The 20,081-nt window shown below is 37.9% G+C and overlaps 3 protein-coding genes across 6 annotated transcripts; all 3 read right to left on the bottom strand.

Annotated features, from left to right (window-relative positions):
* Window positions 1–1,406: 1,406 nt before the first annotated feature.
* LOC112286194 (uncharacterized) lies at window positions 1,407–3,111 on the bottom strand. The gene has a single exon (XM_024527872.3). The coding sequence runs from the start codon at window positions 2,663–2,665 to the stop codon at window positions 1,820–1,822; it is 846 nt and encodes a 281-aa protein (XP_024383640.1). The 5' UTR covers window positions 2,666–3,111; the 3' UTR covers window positions 1,407–1,819.
* Window positions 3,112–7,198: 4,087 nt separating this feature from the next.
* On the bottom strand, window positions 7,199–10,214 carry LOC112286019 (uncharacterized). Its single transcript, XM_024527509.3, has 6 exons — window positions 9,515–10,214; window positions 9,086–9,336; window positions 8,404–8,779; window positions 8,135–8,266; window positions 7,782–7,957; window positions 7,199–7,542 (listed from the first exon to the last, which is right to left on the bottom strand). The coding sequence occupies exons 1-6, from the start codon at window positions 10,082–10,084 to the stop codon at window positions 7,419–7,421; spliced, it is 1,629 nt and encodes a 542-aa protein (XP_024383277.1). The 5' UTR covers window positions 10,085–10,214; the 3' UTR covers window positions 7,199–7,418.
* Window positions 10,215–16,232: 6,018 nt separating this feature from the next.
* Window positions 16,233–19,831, bottom strand: LOC112285350 (uncharacterized). 4 transcript variants are annotated; one of them, XM_090252380.1, is made up of 9 exons: window positions 19,603–19,831; window positions 19,176–19,205; window positions 18,838–19,046; window positions 18,046–18,262; window positions 17,648–17,814; window positions 17,404–17,528; window positions 17,120–17,180; window positions 16,825–16,873; window positions 16,233–16,535 (listed from the first exon to the last, which is right to left on the bottom strand). In XM_090252380.1, exons 3-9 carry the CDS (start codon window positions 18,961–18,963, stop codon window positions 16,477–16,479), a joined length of 804 nt encoding a protein of 267 aa, XP_090108506.1. In that variant the 5' UTR covers window positions 18,964–19,046; window positions 19,176–19,205; window positions 19,603–19,831; the 3' UTR covers window positions 16,233–16,476. The 4 variants fall into 4 exon arrangements, with proteins under 4 accessions (XP_090108506.1, XP_024381854.1, XP_024381853.1 ...); XM_024526086.2 differs by having other exon boundaries at window positions 19,699–19,831; XM_024526085.3 differs by lacking the exon at window positions 19,176–19,205.
* Between the last annotated feature and the right edge of the window lie 250 nt (window positions 19,832–20,081).

Below are 20,081 nucleotides of genomic sequence, written 5' to 3'. Positions count from 1 at the left end.
AATGAACTAGGAATGAAGAAACTAACCAAGAAAAAACACAGATTATTAGAAATATTATCAACAACAATATATGTAGTAGTTTGTGGAGCCCATGGGGGTGGGAGACTTCGAAACACACACCGAGCACGGGATCAAACCATCTCAGCCACGGAGCTCGCAATCCCTGTCCCCTCGAATCTCCTCGGCGGGCTTCTACCAGAAATCTCACTCGATGAGTTGGGTTGGAATTGCTCAGTCCAAAGCTCCACGGATTCATGCGAAGACAGATGTCAGTTGGTGGACGAATCGAAGGTCAGTCGAGTTGGGAAAAGCGTCTGACTTACGGCAACAGCGAGAGATGGAGAGAAGAAAAAGTAAAACAGAATAAAATAAAAACCATGGATATTCGACAAGTGGCTGAAAAGTGAGGGATAGAGATGTGTCAGACAGTGAGGGGCAATCAGGTTTCATGGTGGGTTCCATCTTCCGATGTGTGTGTGTGGCCCAGTACTAGCATCTGATCACACTAATATCGCGATGGATGTCCCACACGGCTTTGCTCAAGTTAAGGGTTAGTTGTCATTCGCCGTCCACTTGGCTGGGCAGCTCATGGTGGCGCTGATTCCGCTGCTGTATCTTACAGTTTTCGCAGCACTTCATCACTGTCAGCTGCCAGTTGGTGATGGTGGGTCGTTGCCCCCCCCCCCCCCCCCAGGTGTTGATTCAGGGGCGACTGTTGCTTCACGAACTCTGTGTTTGGATGGAGAGAGATGTAACCGAGACTTGGTTTGTGGTAGAAGTTTGACGACCGTGAGTCGTTGAAGGATTTCTATGTCTCAGAATAGGGCGATTTATCATGGTGAGTATGTACCGTATTATTCTTGGGTCGCTTTGGCATCACTGGAAACATTGTTCTGTTGGACTTACGACTTTTGGAACATAATGTAGGGAGCTGCTACAGAAAGAAAGCCTTTTGTGCTTAACTACAATGAAGTCAAGTGAAGGGTTTGAGAGCCTGGAATAAAATACTCGAAGTGATGGTGAACCCTTTCACACCCCTGGCAAGGAAGTAATCGTCAGCCCCGAAAAACGAAGCGGGAAGAGGACCTGATGCAGAAGCTTGATATACGGCTGACGTCTGTCTGACATGATTGACAGTGCAGCACCATCGTCCATCATTTGGTTGCAAGTAGAGCATTCCACACATCAAATCTGTTTTTTTGATTGTTGACGAATAAAACACCTGTGATCGTCATAAAGAAACAATGATACTTCACAAGAAGAAAGATAGATTTTTTTGATGCAAAGGCCTTGCAGTTCATAGAAGCATTAAGCACAATCAGGATAACTTTCATCGCTAGTAAAATGAAGATTAATACATGGTCGTATTCAGGTGTAGGCTGGGGTGACAAACATGCACAAAAAAGTGGATGGGAACTGCAGCACCCATAGGATGCTATCCGAGATTTATTTACAGGTTTCGATTCGCAATGTGCTTTTCTTTTTCTTTCAGTGCAGTGTTGTATATTACTATCGGAACGAAGAGCACTCCGAACATATCATGGCGCTATGATCTGTCAAAAATCAGCTAGAAGTTACCATCCAAAGAATTTTACGTTTGTTTGTAGAGATCCATCGATTTCTGCACAATACTGAAGAAAGATGGCCGAGCTTTCTAGCAGAAGCTCCTGTCTATGCTACACTCAAATGAGAGGTTATCTTGTGTGATTGCCGCCGCAGGCTGCACCTCTGAAGAAATGGTTTCTGTCGAAGACCAACGCCACAATATCGCCTCTAATTCAGATTCTAATGTTGAACGTGGGCACGATGAATTCACCGATTAAACCTTGAATACGTTGTAAACGTCCGGCACGTTGCCTAAGGGCTCAAACCTGCCCGAAAATTGACGACAGTATTGTGGCACAACGCGACGTCCAGAGAATGATTTCATAAGTTTTCTTGGCGCATCATCAGCGTGGCCGTAGAGGTTAGAACCAGGAAATTCAATGTCCTCCAAGCCTTCCAAGAATTTGATGTCATCAGACTTCATTCCGTCCCAGGCCAATCCCACATCTTCCAAGCTAACAAACTCCACTCCGGCGTGGGGTGTCGACTCCCCTGTGCAATCAAGCTCCTCATCCACGACAACCTCAGATTTCGAAGCGCTTTTCCAAGATCGCTCCGCCGAAGTACCAGAGTTTTCCGATTCCGCAGGCCTTTGGTGCGATCTAGGCGTCAAATTCGTCTCATTCTTAATGCTCCTAAGTTGCGCATCAAGTGATTGCGCTTCCCCATTGAAGGGGAGCGTCACAGGAGTACAAGGCTCAGCGACTGCGGCAGCCGCAGCAGCGGCCACTTGGATATCCTTCGGCGAGTGGCATTCAGGAAGTGATTGGGGAGGTGAGTCAGGGAAATTTAAAGCAGCATGAGGACCTCTCAAGCATACCACAGCAGCATCATACGCTCTAGCTGCCATTTCCGCCGTAGGGAAGGATCCCAACCAAATCCTCGACCTCTTGTTCGGTTCCCGAATCTCCGAAACCCATTTCCCCCATTGCCGCATGCGAACTCCTCTATACTTGGGGCTTGCAGAAGGAGTCTCCTCCTCCTTCACTGGAGCTAGGCAATGCCGTGCCCCTGCCCTAACCTCCATCGCAGCTCTCTGGGTTCTGTTCTTATCCACCATTGCAATCTGTTCTCCACCAGATTCCTCCTGCCCTTCACAGAACCGGGACCAAAATCCTTCGCAACACCTACACTACAAATTCTCAATTCCACAAAGCCTCTTTCGTATCCAAGTTCAAGCGTCAACTGGAACCCTACTCTACCTGACAGTAGTGAATGCCACAAGAAAGACGATCTCAGAGAAACGGAGCGGCCGCAGTTCAGTTACTACTTCTACCACTACAACAACTATATTTTTGATACAACTGCAACAATCATGCCCAGCAGGTGGTGGGTGTGATGAGTTGTGAATTCGTTCAACAAGGATGATGGCTCTCAGGCTATTTACAAAGCGCTGGACGGTTCCCGTGAAGTCTAGAAGTTAAAAAACAGAAACGGTACGAAAGATGACACAAAGTGAATGAGGCCAGGAAGAGGGCCAACAAATATATTATGCGAGTGCTCCAATGGGCCCAGGCCAACTGCAAGTGTGCTAGTGCCCATAATATGTCGACACGTTGTGCCAACTTAATATCTAGAACTGCAGAATCGCGTCTACTTTACGGAATATATATAATAAAAAGTCCTGCCTCAGTTAAATCTCATCACACTTGCCCCCTTTTTGTGCTGTTTTCTTCGAGATCACGATCGTTTGGGGACGGCGACCGTTCATGGGAGCGCGTCAAAAGCCTCCAGATCAGCGCCTTTCAGAAATTATCTGATCCACCAACTCACAAAATCTAGCGCTTCAATTCCACCTTGAGAACCCCCAGGGCAACGAAGACGGAAACCGATATTACCGGACGTGACGGACAGACCCGGTGGAACTGCCGGACGTCTGCTATGAAATTGCCAGCGTGTCCGCCACGTAGGAAAATAGCGGCGACGGATAGACGTGCCACATCGACATCATCTTGCGAGCTCTCACACTTGGTCCTACGAAAAATCGGCACGTAGCTGCCACGTCGGCCGGTCGTGGTCCAGTGGCGGCTATGTGAGCTGGGGGGAAGCAAGCAGGGGGGCGTTCCGTGTTCACACTGGCAGCACGGGAAGAGGCTGCCTCGGGTGGGGGTTCGAGCTTTGTAGTTTGAATGATGTAGCAGCTGGCGTTACCTATAGAGATGGATATAAACATATATTCCATGGGTTGAGGGGGCAGAAAAATATATACTTTATGGTACTTTGGGAAAAGCAAAAAAGAAGCCATTTATACATATATATATGTATGTATGTATGTATGTATGAATTATATACTTTTACTTTTTCAATTTTATTTTATGGTTTTGCTGCATAAACAATATTAAAATGGGACATTACATACCTCAATTCAGGTCCTTTTTCTTTCGGTGTTATGTAACGGTTCTAGAGTCACTTAGGATTTCTTTTTCTTTTTCCTTGTCCTCTTTTCTCTTCTTATTTGAAGGTAATAAAGGATGTAGCACTTATTTTCTTATCAATTTTCAATTTTATTATTAATTTTAATTGACAACGATCACCCTTAAAATGGTAAAAGTAAAGGTTTATGTTAATTATTAATTTCAATTAACAATGATAACCCTTATTTCAGGTCAAGGTAAACATAAAAACAATCTATTTATTTAAATCGGATTTTTTTGCATAAAACCTTAACAAACAAAGCCAAAAAATTTACCCTATATTTTAATTACCTGATTTTGCAAAGACGTGTTGTAGGTCATAATATTTCATAAGGTTGTAGAAGTAATTATTGTCTGGTAAGTTTTTCTAAAAGAATTGTTTTGAAATGATTGTTTGTTTTTTTTTCCTTTCTAATTATGAAATTTAAAACTAAACGCAGTCTTTAATAAAGAGAATGATCTCATTTCGAAAACGGTTATTTGTGAATACTAATTTTGTCAATAAGTAGAGTCATGATAATTTTTTGGTATTGTAATATGTATTCATAGAAATTTAAATAATTCCATTTGCACATAAGTATGTTGTGTTTCTTTCTCTTCTTAGTTATTGTAAGAATATTTAAAATTTTGAATATGATTCTTTTATCAAAAAAAATTATGGACTTCTGAAAGCTTCTTTATTTTTTAAATAAAAAATCTAGAAGAATTTTTTTCTGTTCAAATTATTTCGTCATAAGAATAATGAATGATCAAAAATTTCCCAAAATTTTCTTGAAACACACTTGAAATTTTATAATATATATTTTTTCAAATACAAAAAGCATAAATCATAGTCCTATAAAATATCACATGTCAGATACATTTGTATAACATTTGTACTAGTTTTTAATGAAATGTTTGAATATTTCCACCTTGATTGAATTTATTTATTTCATATGAAAAATTCAAAATAAATAATGAAATAATAAAATAATAAAGAAGAAGGTAAAAGAAGACGTCACATTTCAATTAAACACCCAAAAAGCTCTGCATTTTTGAGGAGAAGCCTACCAGGAGGGTACCAGTACACTACCAGAACGCTATCAGGTAGTAACCAGAAAGCCCACTCGCGTCCTCGCGCCGCGGACGCCGCGAATCGCGTGGCCGCGGCGAGAGGAACTGAAGATTGACGCGCAGGATTCGAATCCACTCACTCACTCACTCAATAATACTCACAGCGAGGTTTTTCTTACCTGCCACGGTTCAGAATCACTCGCATCTCACTCTGAAGCAATCCGTCGCAACAGGCGATGCATTCAGACTTACAAACTATTGCGGATGCGAAAGCTTGATCCGAACCCGATTTGAATTAGACTTCGGCAACGACGACCAGGATTCGCTGCACTAATCCCCGCGGCGTCGGGCTAGATCTGGACGATTCTAGCAAAAACAGTGGTGGCGGTGTGACGCTGCGGGAAAACGGTAATCGATATGGTCTTCTCACTTTTTGGTCCTGAAAAGCGTCGCCCATTCTGCGAGATATGATACTGCTCCAAAGCCTCCGATCATACAGAGAGAGAGAGAGAGCCTTTGGAGGTTTGTTGGTTGGTTGGGCCACACACGGCTGCCCCTACCCCTATCACCGGCACTGCCCTTGCCACAGCCCATGAGCCCATCCTGCACCGTCGACTGGTTGGATGATCGTCTGCACCGTCGACTGGTTGGATGATCGTCTTCACTCTTGGCGCCGGTGAAGCCGAATGCTGCCTGCGCAGCGAGGCAAGTTTTCTGCCTCCAAGCTTGACTAGCTGGTATCGAGTCCGAAGGAACACAAGCGAGTGGGTGTCGCAAATCCGGGAGCCCAATGTAAGGTCGTGAACCTGGCCGAGTTTATTCCTGACTACAGAGATGGTACTCAAAGCATGTGATGCCGCTGACGTGTGCTTGCGACGACAATCCGTGAATCTGAACATTCCAGACTTTCCTTCACTCACTCTCCGCTGCACTTCCCCGCGCGAAGTCCAATCCGCGGCGTGCGTTCTAGAAGCAACGACCAAATGAGAACTATCTGCCGACGGAAGCACGAGATGCCACACTCAATAGGTCTAGGTTGTGGTGCTCCTGATCAACACGAGATGCTAAGTACTATCAACCCACATTCTTTGTTTCGTTTTTTAATGAGTTTCACAATGGAAGACTCCGGAAGCGTCTGAAACTTTGCTCTGGAGGTCGAATGTAGGACACCGGATATCCACGGGAACGCTGTAAAAAAGACTAGGACCAGTACTGAAATTTACAAAGCTTTGACAAAGCTGAAGCGTTCACCACAACCACTGATGGACTGAATTGGGTCTTCAAATACCTTTCAGTTTAGCAACATTCCTAGGTTTTGTACCCTAATATAACAAAAAGAAGCACCTATTTGGGGGTCATGGGTTTGAAAAATGTTGTTAAGGTGTGATGTTCTGCTTTCACTCTTCCTGTAGGATAAATGTCGGGAATCTTACAGATGATAGATAGACGCCACATCTAATTCCCCGCGAGAAGAGTCACGAACATGAACATTAACATGAAGAAAATGTGGGGAAAGTACGTCCAAAATATCTTCATTAAGTGGTCAAAACCTTCCGAGAGTCGCGAAGTCTCTTAGAATCGGTGACTGATTTCTCAGTCATTTCGTCAAGGCACCAGCACTGGCTTGGAATCGACACAGAAATAAACATGGGAACAAAATAAATGTCTTTAGTTAATAACTTACTGATACCACCGTTTGCAACTAGTTTTGATCAAGTAGGGGAAGGTCGTGGCTGACACCTTCGCACATATCCAATTAATTGTACACCTCGTTTGCTTTCTTACAAACCGTTGAGTAAGATGACGTAAGGGAAACTTTTGCATTATGTTCACCTCAAATTAAGTCCTACACCGACATTCCACTCGACAAAAAAGTCGATCCGAGTCCTAAGAGATTAAGCGTTTAAGCGACGAACCAACGCCCTGCCACCTATCTGGCAAAGAAGCAATAATGAGTTCAATGTGCAAAGTCAAATGTATTACTCTGGATAGCCTCTTCCGCAACAATTATTGCTGTTCGAAGTCTCGAAACTACCACACAAATTTAACAACTTTAGTTTCAAGAGCACAATTGAATAGTTTTACTGCTTAAGAAACAGAATTGAGCTTGACATGCTTACCAGCTCTTAACTGCAAATATTGAGAAATCAATTAACGGAATTGAAGCAACGCTCTGTACAGCCCAGAAACTTCAGCGATAATTCGTACAATGTGCTGCTCCTATCCAGTGATTCGTCGCAAAGATTAAAGAAGGAACAAAATTCCCAAATGAAGTATAAAATAGTTTGTTAAGTATTGCAGTGAATCGTCATAACCAACAGTACTTCCAAAATACATTACTGACGTCTATTCCCACTCAACAGTTGATGGAGGTTTAGACGTAATGTCGTATACCACCCTATTGATACCCCTTACGCTGTTGCAGATTTTAGATGATACCTCGGCAAGAAACTTTCCATCAAAATGAAACCTACAAGAAAAAACCACATCCATAGCTATTATGTCGAAGCAATCATTGAACAAAAATGAATGAAATCCTTCATCAGATTATTAGAAAGATTAATAAACATCTGGTAAATCAAGGACATACAAATCAGAGAGTAACCTCGATCAGTATTTCAAAGTTTTCTCTCTAGGCGGTTCAATAGAAAACTTTGTAACTGTGAGAACAACCAATCAGGAATACAGAAAACGGAGCGGATGCCATACCAGTCAGCAGTCATTCCGTCTTCACTTGTAATTGCACGTAGAGCAACAGCGTGTGAATGTGTCCGTTTGTCGCCTTGAACGCCAACAGTCTTTACTGGCAGATAAACAGCAAATGCCTGCCAGATCTTATCGTAAAGACCTGCCTCTCGAATGCTGTTCACAAAGATCTCATCAACCTGCGAGAAAGTGCTCCAATTTATCGCGTTTTCACAGATGAAATTCTTAGCGGAACGTCCAATCCATAATCATCAAAAAAAAAAAGAGAGAGAGTAAATAATAAATAAATAAATTGCTGATCAAAGATCTATATCCTGTCCGAAAGGGAAGGCCTTTAAAGACGCCTCAACTCTTACCAAGCGGATAGTGTCGAGTGCGCCGTCCTGAGTTACATCCCCAAGAATTCGCACGGCCAATCCAGGTCCAGGGAAAGGATGGCGCTTCAAAAAGGAAACAGGTACATCCAACAATGCACCCATTTCGCGTACCTGCATACGTCAACCTTATCATAAGTGATGAGATTCCTGAACAAATTTTCAGATTGTCCACAACTCAAGGTACGGGCACAAATGAGAAGGGTGCCCACAAGTCAACGCGCTTCACAAGCACATTCAGGAAATTGTACCTCGTCTTTGAAGAGCCACTTGAGAGGCTCAACCAACTTCAATTTCATGTTCTCGGGCAAGCCACCGACGTTGTGATGACTTTTGATTGTGTGGGAATGCGACTTCCCGCTCCCTGGAGGAGGACACGACTCAATGACATCTGGATAAAGTGTTCCCTGCACAAGGAAAGCAGGCATCTTTCCAATCTCTCTCTCCAATCTGTGCGAAAATTCATCAAAGACTGCAATAAACTCTGCTCCGATGATCTTCCTCTTTCTCTCTGGATCTACCACGCCCTTCAATTTGCTGAGAAACTGCTCAGTGGCATCCACACAAGTGACTGGCAGATGAAGGTCTTTCACAAATGTGGCCATCACTCTTTCTCTTTCCTTGTATCTGAAACGCGAAAAAAAACCCAGCAAAAGTGATGAGTCCAACAAAATTGAAGAGTCCAGCAATAGTAAAGAATTGAGCAAAATTGAAGTGCTCTTAGAAGGTTTCACTAGCCATTATCACTAAAAAGACCAGCCATTTCCATATAGGTGGTTCACTTCTCACAATTATCCTGAATACGCCTGAAATTGACAAATTCATCATAGTGATACGAAGGAAATTGAGGTTGGCGTATACATTTGTAGGGAGATGAAAGTCCAGAACAAGCCAGCTTTCTCAAGGAGGGGAGGACGAAGCTAAAATCACTACCTGCAAAGGCCATTATCTACAAACACACAATGAAGGCGATCTCCAATAGCACGGTGCACCAGAGTAGCTGCTACTGTTGAGTCCACGCCCCCGGAGAGTGCACAAATAACATGATCATCTGGGCCGACGGTCGCAGTGACCTTTTTAATCTCTTCCTCCAACACATTCTGCATCTGCCAGTCAGCCTTCATGCCGCAGACATTCAGGAAAAAGTGTCTCAAAGTCTCTGTCCCTTTCTCTGAGTGCGTAACCTGCCAAGCGATAAAATTCTTCATAAGTCTTAATTTGGGGGAATTAAAACCTACACACAGAAGCTACTCCCAACCGGGGAAACCCCAACGCTTTGATTTTGCATGCCCAAGGTGAGAATCACCCTAAACCTCTGACCCACGGAATGCAAAGCGAAGATGAACAAGAGGGAAAATAAACCTCGGGATGGTATTGGAGGGCGTAGATTCTGGAATCCACATTTTCAATAGCGGCAATATTACCCTGCGTACTAGTGGCCACAACTTTGAACCCAGGCGGCAGCTTCACAGCCTCATCACCGTGGCTCATCCACACGGTCTGATTGTTAATAGACCCAGCGTCGCCATATAGGCGGCTCCCCTCGACGGCAGAGATCTGCATACGACCATACTCCTGGTGCTCAGCCTGCTTCACCTCGCCTCCGAGCAACTTCACAATTAAATGTAACCCATAGCAAATTCCCAACACAGTGATCCCTTGCTCTTGTACGTAAGAAAAGAACTCCTCGGGAAGAGTTGGGGAATTTTCGAGGTGCACGGAGTGCGGACCACCCGAGAGGATAATAACAGAAGGCTTCAGAGCCTGGATCTTGTCAAGCGGCGTCCCCGCAGGCAAGCAAAACGAGGAGATGTGCAGGCCACGAATTCGCCGCGTGATGAGGTGGGTATACTGCGACCCAAAATCGAGCACCACCACAACATTCTCGCATATGGACAGAGCCCCCGGCGTGCCTGGCTTAGCAATCGTCATGGCTACAGCAGCGTCAAGTGGGCAAGAGGATTGTGCAAATCCAGGGACGAGGAGGAGGAAGAAGAAAACAGGGTCACGATACAGACACAGGCAGCGAGAAGACGAGGAGGGCGAGGGGCAGTCTCCGTCTGCGCCATCCACCGCAGCTCGACGAGGATTTAGGGTTTAAGGACTCCGGACCGCTGTGTGTGAATAATCCGCTTGGGACGATAACCCCGAACCCTAATGCGAATTTAACTTGCTGGTCAAAACTTTTACTTTTACTAGGCTATGAAAAAAAGTGGGAAAGCGGCGAATGTTGGGGCTGGGGCTCGCATTCTTGCGTTTACTTTGCATTGCTTTAGTTGAAATGTGGATATCACAAATTTTCTAACAATTTTGTTTTGTCTTAATTTTTTTTCAAGCAAATGAATAAATATACAATGGGCGTTTTTTTAAAAAAATAAAAAAATAAAAAAAATTTATTGATTGATTATGTAAATGATTGATATTTTAGCATAAAGGGTATTAAATATTTGATTTTCATTGTGAAAGTATTTCATCTTGTAATTTAATTATGTTTGTTGATTTTATTGCTTCATTATTCACCACCTTCAAAATTTCATAGACTTATTCAAAATAATCATTATTGTCTTGAGTTATTAGTAACAGAATAAATAAATATATATATATATATATATATATATATATATATATTTCCTTTTTATAGTTATATTATTTAATTTTAAGAAAAAAATTAACACAATACATTTTTAGTTATTTTTTTTATCCCTCTAACAAATGATTGTATGAAAAAAAAAAAAAACCATATATGATTGCATGACTAAAACACCTCAATTAGAATTGTTGATGAGAAGTTGTAAGTTTTTAAAAGTTGCAGTGGTTTAAAATGTCATAGTAAAATGATCCTTATACAAGTCTAAAATATTTAGAAGACAAATTATTATAAATGTTTTTATTTTTATTTTTATTTTTAATTTAAGAGTTTTAAAGAAGTTTTTTGGTTATATTTTTTAAAAATGGTTTTAAAAATATTTTACACATTTTTAGATTTGATATGATATAAACAATTACTCCATTATAAAAAGATTAGAAGTAAAAAAGATTAGAAGTGTGGAGAGAAAGAGAGAGAGAAAAAAAAGCAGATACCAAATATTCTAAAGAGCATTCTAGAAGGGATGTTCTTTCATCCTTTTGTTTGAATGCTATTGCAAGGAACATTATTTGATTTTTTCTTCTTCAATATAAGAATTTTATGTTTAAGATAAATAGTATCAAAATTTCAATTATCTTAATATAATTATGGAATTACAAAAATTATAAAAAATTGTATAATATAATAACATATGTATGTTTTTTTATTCAAACAATCAAATATCACTAAATAACATACTTATGAAATACATTAAATTAATCATTTAACTAAACATTATCATCTTTAAGAAATTATTAAATTCTAAAGTGGTTTTGGATCAAGTATACAATTATAGTAGAATTTCAAATCTTTTAGTAGATAGATGTCTATAGAAGTTTCTATCTACATAAGACACTTAATTAAAATAATAACAAAAGATATCATATCATATCTCAAAACAATAAAATATAATAATTAATAGACTTTGTTGTTATTGTTCATTTTGTATTTCTTCTTTCTTTTTTCTTTTGTATTTTAAATTAGAAATAAAATATAAAAGGATATTTTATAGCTAAAATATTTATTAACAATAGTAGTTCAAAATGCTTCAACCTTAACTATTGTAAATCTTAGCAACCATTATTAATATATACTATTATCTTAACATTCTTTATTTGATTTGATTAGAAAAAATCTAATTTTAAAGAAGAATTTTTGATATTTTTTAACTAATAAATAAATCTAATATTTTTTATCAAAATTTTAAATATTATTTGAATTGATTATTTTAGATTGTATTAATAACTATCTACTAATTTTTTTTGAACAAACACTATGCAATAGAGTCAAATAGACAATTTAATTGAAGCATAATAAGTTGTTAATATTATTGATGAGATAGATAATGTAGTAATAAATAATGGATTTTACATAATATGTGTTTATATATATTGATAATATTGATATAATTAAATCCATTGTTTGATTCTAAAATTAGATCAATATGTTCATCTCTAAGTTCTTTTTAGAGATGTTAGAATTCATTAGCCAAACAAATTGGTCATTGTTAAAGAACATTGGTTTTGAGAAATTGGAAATCTTTTAACAGAAAATATAATATTGAAAAGATGGACAAAGAAATTAAATGGCTTTAATCTAAATAATATGAACTTCATCTTGATTATATTTTCTCATCAATATATTATTATGATTTTTCTTTCTTGATTTGTTTATACTTCTAGGATTGTTTGGTATTTATTTGTCAGGGACAAAAATTCAAAGACGATGCATAAACAAATGAGATGTATATCAAAGAGAGATGACAAAGTAATATATATATATATATATATATATATATATATATATATAACCAAAAATTAGAATGGCTATTGCTAAAGACTAGAAAATTGAAGATTCTTGAAACTAGACTAGAAACAAGAAAAGAATTGATAGAGTAAAAAAGACTTCACTCTTGTTTTTGTATGTACTATCTAACTAAGAGCTACATGACAATGTTTTATAGGACCTCTGACATGTGTCAAACTTACAAGACATATGTCTTAACTTGCAAGACAAGTTTCTTATATGTGTGCTACATAATTAGCTTCTATTACAAGCTATCAACATGTGTGATACAAGCTACTTTGTTGGCCAAGTTTCTAACATACTAAACAACTAGAAATACATGTAAAATCAAAGCCATATCTATGAAATTTTTAAAAAGCTTCTCTACAAGATATTATCAAATTTATCTATTTTAATCTATTTCTATTTTTTTATATTATCTAGATAATTATTTGAGTAAATATATATCTTCATGATATTGTTATATTCAAGAAAGAGGATATCAAAAAAAACATGTTAATAATAGTTTAAGATCAAAGTAGAACATATCTCAACTTAAATCCAAAAATTAAGCTAGTGTAAATAATAAATTGAGCAAGTGGCTTTTATATAATTTTTTTTTTTTTAACTATATTGCAAGAATAACCATCTTTGATTGGAATGTCTCAAGTCTAGTTAAACAATATAATAATATAATATTATTACAATAGATAAAAAATAATTTGAATATAATATATTAAAGAAATATCGTCACATACAACTTTAATGAGATTAAATTAGTTATGATATTAAAAATACAAAGAAATATAGTAATAGATAGAAGCATCTATTATTTAGATGAAAAAATAGTATAATTCAACATAGCAACATAGAATGCATCTATATTGTACAAATCTTTGTAGTAAAATGATATTTGTGCCATCCAAATAAACCTAAATTGCTTAAAATTTATTAAGCACCACATTGATATAACAAATATAATTTAATATTTTGCAAGCCTTATAGGCATCTTTCTTTGTACATGACTCTATATCTTTTATGACATGATTAATTTCATGTTAGATGCAACAAGTATAAAAAATCTCATGGATGCTATTAGAATGTTTGTTATTTATCAACTTTCTTAAAAGCTTCATTACATTTCCTATCTCAACATTGTTTTTGGTAGTGATATCTATAATATACGTTAATATGCCAAATTCTTGTAGTAAATCATCCATGATATCATTAGTGGTTATAGTGTTATGCAAAAGTGAAAAGTATTTGAATAATTAAAACCACCAAATATAACTTTTAGTCTTTACTTACATAATAGATAGTGATAGTGATATAGTGGCAAAATATCTTCAATAATGAATAGTCTAGAATGAATCCAAAGTGAGAAGTAATGCCATCTAATATTTAATAAAATTTTAAATTGATGATAGCAAATACATTTCTAAGTATCATCTTTAACGTACAACAACAAAGAACTTTATAGTGTTAGTAGAGTGTCTTTACAAGATTCGTAAACAATAACTTTTTAACAATAACAAATGATTATTTTACCACTATATCACTAATATTTCTTTCAATACTTTGGCACATAGGAAATTGCTTATATTGTTGTTATGGTCCAAATCTCTAATGTTAGATACCATCATGTTCATATGATTTTGAATAATACCACTATCATTATCAATCTTATAAGTAACTTTTAGGTGATACATGTCACATTATTTTATAATGTAGTAGTTAAGTGTCATCTTCTAGACTAAAATAGGTTGATTTTGGTGATAATAAAGTATTAAGAATCTAAATCATAACAAAACACCAAAGAAATAATATACTCATGTAACATTTAAAGAGAGAAAGTAGGCAAATCAAAGATAGCTATAAGATAAAAATTAGAATGGTTATTGCCAAATACAAAGAAACTAGAGATTCTTAAGTGAAGAGAGAAATACAAGAAAGATGTTGATAAGAGTGAAAAAAACATCACTATTACCGTCAAATGTATTATTTAATTAAGAAGCTATATGATAACATTTTAGAGGTCATCTCACACATGTCAACTTGCAGCACACATCTCTAACTTGCTTGGAAAGTTTTCAATATATGCACTATATAGCCAACTTGTAAAAAAATTGTTAACATATGCAAAACATGGCCAACTTGTTAGCAAAGTTTTCAATCTACAAATCACCTACAAAGACTTATAAACTTAAATTTGCATCTATGAAGCTTCTCTATAAGATAATATCAATTTTATCTATTTTTAATTTTATTTAACTCCTCTTGTCTAAATAATTACTAGTATTAATATATATGTGTGTGATATAAAGTTGTTAATGTTGATTTGGACTAAATAAAATTGGGCTATTAATATCTAGCTTGGAAGATGTGTAAAAAGACATATTTTGGAAGTAGTTTGGTAGAACAAATCCTTGATTGTTTCTCTTTTCTTTTAATCTTCTCAAGTCTTGTGTGTGAAGTGAGTTGTTGGAATATAGGAAATAAAGCCTTGTCTTTAGATTTTTCCTTGTGATTTTTTTATAATACAAGACTAGTCCTATTAAGAGATAATAGAAGCTTGAGTGTAGAGCTTATTAATGTATAGCTATGCAATATTATCTTAATGTGAATTTTCATGTGACTATACATAATTGGTATTTATTTTAGACCAACAATTTGTTTTGTTAACAACATGTAGTAATATAACACGGATAAGACTACCTTTCAAAGTCAATCAAGCATATAAACATACATTTTTAGAGTTTATTGATAGATATTCCATACATATTGAATAATCATTAACATCATAATAGTCTCACATCTACAACAAAGATTTTTTCTTCTTTCTTGACTTTTTGTTCAAAAATAGAGATATTTACAACAACAAATAAAGATGGTAGCATTGTTTGAATATTGATGGATTGTCATTGTCTAAGTCAATTACGTCATCTTCTTTATATTATTTGTCTTATTCATCATTAACAAATATCAAAATAGCTATATAAGAGGTCCTTTGTTGGCTTCATAGTTATATTTATCTATATTCTCTAGACACCGAACAATAATTGCTTATAACAATAAGCAATGTATCAAATTCAGAAAATAAAATAAAAAAGTATTGAATTCAATTGATTATTAATTAACTAATTGTTGAATAGCTAATCCATATAAATTATGAGGATTAAACAACTTAAACCATAGCTAATCAACTCATATTCTCAACAAGTGGCTAACCATTAAAGTTGGCTAATTTTTAAGTTCAATTAACTTACTAAGTGGCCAAGTCTAATTTCTAAAATATTCAAGAAAAATGTTGTATTCTTTTCACTAATCAATTTGGATGTCTTGTAATGATATAAATAAATTCTAAAATCGTAACTAATTTTGTTGAAATGCATTCAAAAGGCATTCATGGATGATAGGTTGCAATTCTAATATCTTCAAGTACTTTAAATACTTGATGTTGAGTTGTGAATTTCTCCCACTCAGATTAAAAAGTAGAATCCTCCACAAGACTACCACTTAACAAACCATGGTTTTGATTTGCAAAGTACTTGTTCAAAACAGAATTCTTCTTCTAAATGTGATGAAGGTAAATCTTGCAATCTAAGCTCTTGGATAACTGATTGAAGTGTCGCAAGACATCCATTTAGGAAAATCTCTGCAATAAGGTGATTGATCTGAAAAGGTGACACTTGAACATGCTCATCTGGAGCAGAAGATACAATTATACGCCCACTGTTTGGATAACAGCATGTCCACGCCTGAAGTCATCCTTAAAATTCTAGTACATACAACATCATTTCGAATGCACCGTTTCAAACGTAAATTTAATTGACATGAGAAGCATGCTCCCTACAAATCACCAGTCACGCTTCACTTGATTGAAGTATCTGTTGTAGAACCCTCGTGGACTCACTTAGTCACTTCCAAAGTCTTTGGAAAACATTATGTTTCCTGTCATAAAGGACTCCGAATCTGCCAAAAGGTTCAGATAGAAGTTACGACTTCACAGCAAGAACAAGATAAAATTTTGTAACTTGACGACCACAACATAATGAGACCGTACAGTTTAATGTATGAAAATGCAAAAGTATTCCTCGGTGACCAGGTTTCAGCTGACGATGAAGCCAAGGATGACTTTGCAAGACACTTGACATCTTACTGTTTCTAGAATAATCCTAATAGAAATGAAAACCTGCTAATAATCTTAGATTGCACCCACCAGATAATAAATTAATTAAATAAGAAATTAAACTTTACTCACCAGTCAAAGCCAGAGAGGCTACTTCTTTCCGAACATGTCTTGCCAGTGCCTGCACACGATGCATTCCAAACATTAGACCAAATCATTAAGCATGATAAACCAGCCGCTCTGTTCCCTCCGTGGACGCACGGTTCTCATCTGAGAAAAAACAATTGCTGAACTAAATCTACTTAAATAGTTGCCCGAAACCAAGGATACATAAACTCCGCTTAGAATCGTAAATATAATCATCAGAGGTATCATGAAGATATAATAAATGGATAAGTCGAAGACAAAAGTATTTTAGAGTGCCCACATGTACAGGTGTGGCATTCGGTCCAGTGGGCATGATAGCGTCATCTTCTGCAAATACATTCCTGCCATAAACAGCAAGAAAACACCAATTAGTGCCAACCATCTAGTAGGTTTCAATCAAGAAAAGCATAGCATGCGAAAATATTAGTCACCGCGCCTAAGAATCTTGAATCTTGACCCAGGTAGTTAAATTTGAGGAGGACAAGCCAATCGGCATCCCGAACCAATAAAGTGGTGCTACTAACTGCTAGCGATCAACGATCATGGCATTTTGAAACCACATACCTCCATAAAGCCCGTGCAAGCTCATCCTGTGCAGCCTCAGGCCTCATGGCATTATCATAAGCAGCAACTGCACCATAGAAATTCTTTTCTAATTCCTTCATCCATTTTGATAGCAACACTTTTAACTGTAATCCAACAGGTACCGTTCAGTCAGATATAGTATTTGAAAAAGTAGAAAATGTAATGAAACATTTAGTGACAAGCTTTTATGCTTGAGAAAGAAGCGTAGGCGCTGAGAACTTGCCCCTGTTGCAATTATGCGTCGTTCTAAATCATGGTTGAAAGCGTCGTATAACGACTGACCCATAGCTGCACCATCTTTACCCTCTGACCTCAGGCGGCCTAGAGACAGCCACATATGAAGAACTAACATGGCATGCGTTGTTCTGAAACTCTGTTCAAGTGCGAAGTCTTCACAACAAAACAACTTATAAATTTAGAGTGTCTCAGAGTAAGTATTTCTACTACTTAACAGCACCATAGTCATGCCATACGAATGACTCTATTCATAGCACAAAGGACACAAACATAATATAAAGCAAAAAAGTAACACGAAAGCTCCTAACAATCTCAGATCATGAATGCTTAAGTATACCAGTACTTGCATCAGTGTTTGAATTTTGAGAATGGGAGATGACTCACTTGCATAGAGCTCGGGCTGGTCCACCTGAGAAGAGATTCTAGAATAGAGGGTATTGGCCCCACGAATAAGACGACTCTGCCTGCTATAATACCCCAGAAGCTTGAGCACAGTGCGTTTAAAGCCTTCAGGTACAGGATCCGACACACGAAACCTGGAATTAGGATCCAAACTCAAAGAACGAGGCGTAATTGTCCTTTGAGTTTCAGTTTCGGTATCCTGCGGACATGTCACTTCATAATTAACAATCTACATAATAGGAAAAAAGTGGGAGTATTGATCCGAAATGAAGTCCCACTGCAAATTTAGTAATCCGAAGTTAAATCAGGAATAATTCAGCACATTCATATATATTTAGTATACTGAAGCAGAATACTTAATACGCTAGAAGCATGTCTACTCAAGTCTACATGTTTGGGATTGTGGCTACGTTAGCTTTCTGCAAGAACGTAAGCAGCCAGAAAATACACACTAAGCGATACGAAATCCAGCTTGAAATTAAACAAAGGACAATCGAGTGTACACAATGAACACGTAAACAATCGCCAGACCTGAAACACATGAATCACGCATACTCTCTCTACGTGCTACCCTAGACATCCCTAAAATCGTTACCTAGTGTTACACAATTGTTAGATGACAAAGGGCAATGCGCAAAAAAAAGCTCTAAGTAACAGTCTCTGAAGAACCTAAAATGTCGGCTGGGTATTTGGTAGACAGTCCACAGTATTTTCATAGTCACAAAGAATATCTCCAGAGACCCCTCTGGAGACGAGACGTAAGAGGATAAATACCTTGATAGTAGGCGATGTGTCGACAACCTGCTCAGCAGTCTGAGCAAACGAACGCGACAGCAGCTGAGGCGCCGATGCCCTGGCCAAGTGCCTCCGGACCGCAGCTCTTGCAAACTGTGCGAGCATCGTGTTCACTTCACGCAGATTTCCTTCCCTTTCTACCAATTCATGAAACTCAACATCCAACTCTCTCACAAGTGCTTGACTTTCTGCCCATCCATCCAACCAACCCGCCTTTCCAATTTAAACCTTTGAACACAAACTCACTCCCTATACAAATCAAATTATGCTGAATGCGATGTGAAGATCTCGGGAACAATAATGCGGCGTACTTCCACCTGTGCACCCTTCTTGCAGACCACGAAAACCTAATTACCGGAACAACTACTTCAACGTAAGTACTTTCAACAGAAGAAGTGTGAAGAAGATCCAGTTGCATACAAAACCCAATCTAAGCTCGCACAACTAGATACGCATGCAATAATTCACCCAAACAACTCCCCAAAACATGCAACAAAACAAGAAAAACTCGATTTCAACTTCTCCAATAAAACTACTTCTCGACTTCACAACCAACTACTGTTCAATTCACCGTCTCCACTTTCATGAAACAATCCATCAAATGACACTAACGCACACAAATCAACTCTACTCTATTCGAGGCCCGACCCGAAGGAATTTTTCCTCACAAGAAATGATACGTCGGTATCGGTAACCCGAACAGAACTAAAAAGGTAAGACAAATGACAGAAAAAAGCAGCAAACCTCAAACTAGCGTGACCAGCATAGCAAGCTGAAGATGGAGAAGAGGCAATCAGGCAATGAAAACGAATCCAACAAGAAGGAGGAGACCCAGAGCACCTGAGATTGTGCTTCGACAAGCGCTCTGTGTCCCTCAGATTGCAGTCCACGTCTGCAGTGTGTCAAGCCTTGTGGAAAGGCAAGAACCATGGAAAAATGGAGCCCAGAGATCGCCCTCGGATTCAAATTCACAGCGGCGGTTTGATGGACGCTGCAGCCATGTGGCCCAATTTAGAGGTGTGAGACGAAAGGGGCAAAAAGCGAAACCATTAGAAACTGCCAGATGCGTTTGTTCTGAGAGGTCCAGCTCCCAAACCCTAAACCCCTGTTTCAGTGCGTTTATGGGGGGGGAGGTTAGTATGTCTCTAAGTCACTGTAGCTCTAGAGCGAGTTTCATGGATGTGGGTGGGTTTTATACACTGGTTTGTTTTCATAATTTTTGG

Source organism: Physcomitrium patens, chromosome 8 (assembly GCF_059467195.1).
Source record: "Physcomitrium patens ecotype Gransden chromosome 8, ASM5946719v1, whole genome shotgun sequence".
NCBI classification, from domain to species: domain Eukaryota; kingdom Viridiplantae; phylum Streptophyta; class Bryopsida; order Funariales; family Funariaceae; genus Physcomitrium; species Physcomitrium patens.
The sequence above is the reverse complement of the archived record's forward strand: the minus strand, read 5'-3'. Positions and strand labels throughout refer to the sequence as shown.

What these genes read in the sequence shown, in the direction of transcription:
- LOC112286019 (XM_024527509.3), bottom strand. Translation starts at nt 10,084, where the DNA reads ATGACGATTGCTAAGCCAGGCACGCCGGGGGCTCTGTCCATATGCGAG. An exon ending in CACTCGACACTATCCGCTTG is followed by an intron (nt 7,958 to 8,134) that starts GTAAGAGTTGAG and finishes ACTTTCTCGCAG; the next exon opens with GTTGATGAGATCTTTGTGAA. An exon ending in GACGGAATGACTGCTGACTG is followed by an intron (nt 7,543 to 7,781) that starts GTATGGCATCCG and finishes TTTTTCTTGTAG; the next exon opens with GTTTCATTTTGATGGAAAGT.
- LOC112286194 (XM_024527872.3), bottom strand. Translation starts at nt 2,665, where the DNA reads ATGGTGGATAAGAACAGAACCCAGAGAGCTGCGATGGAGGTTAGGGCA.
- LOC112285350 (XM_090252380.1), bottom strand. Translation starts at nt 18,963, where the DNA reads ATGCTCGCACAGTTTGCAAGAGCTGCGGTCCGGAGGCACTTGGCCAGG. An exon ending in CTTGCACGGGCTTTATGGAG is followed by an intron (nt 17,181 to 17,403) that starts GTATGTGGTTTC and finishes TGTTTATGGCAG; the next exon opens with GAATGTATTTGCAGAAGATG. An exon ending in CGAATGCCACACCTGTACAT is followed by an intron (nt 16,874 to 17,119) that starts GTGGGCACTCTA and finishes CATCGTGTGCAG; the next exon opens with GCACTGGCAAGACATGTTCG.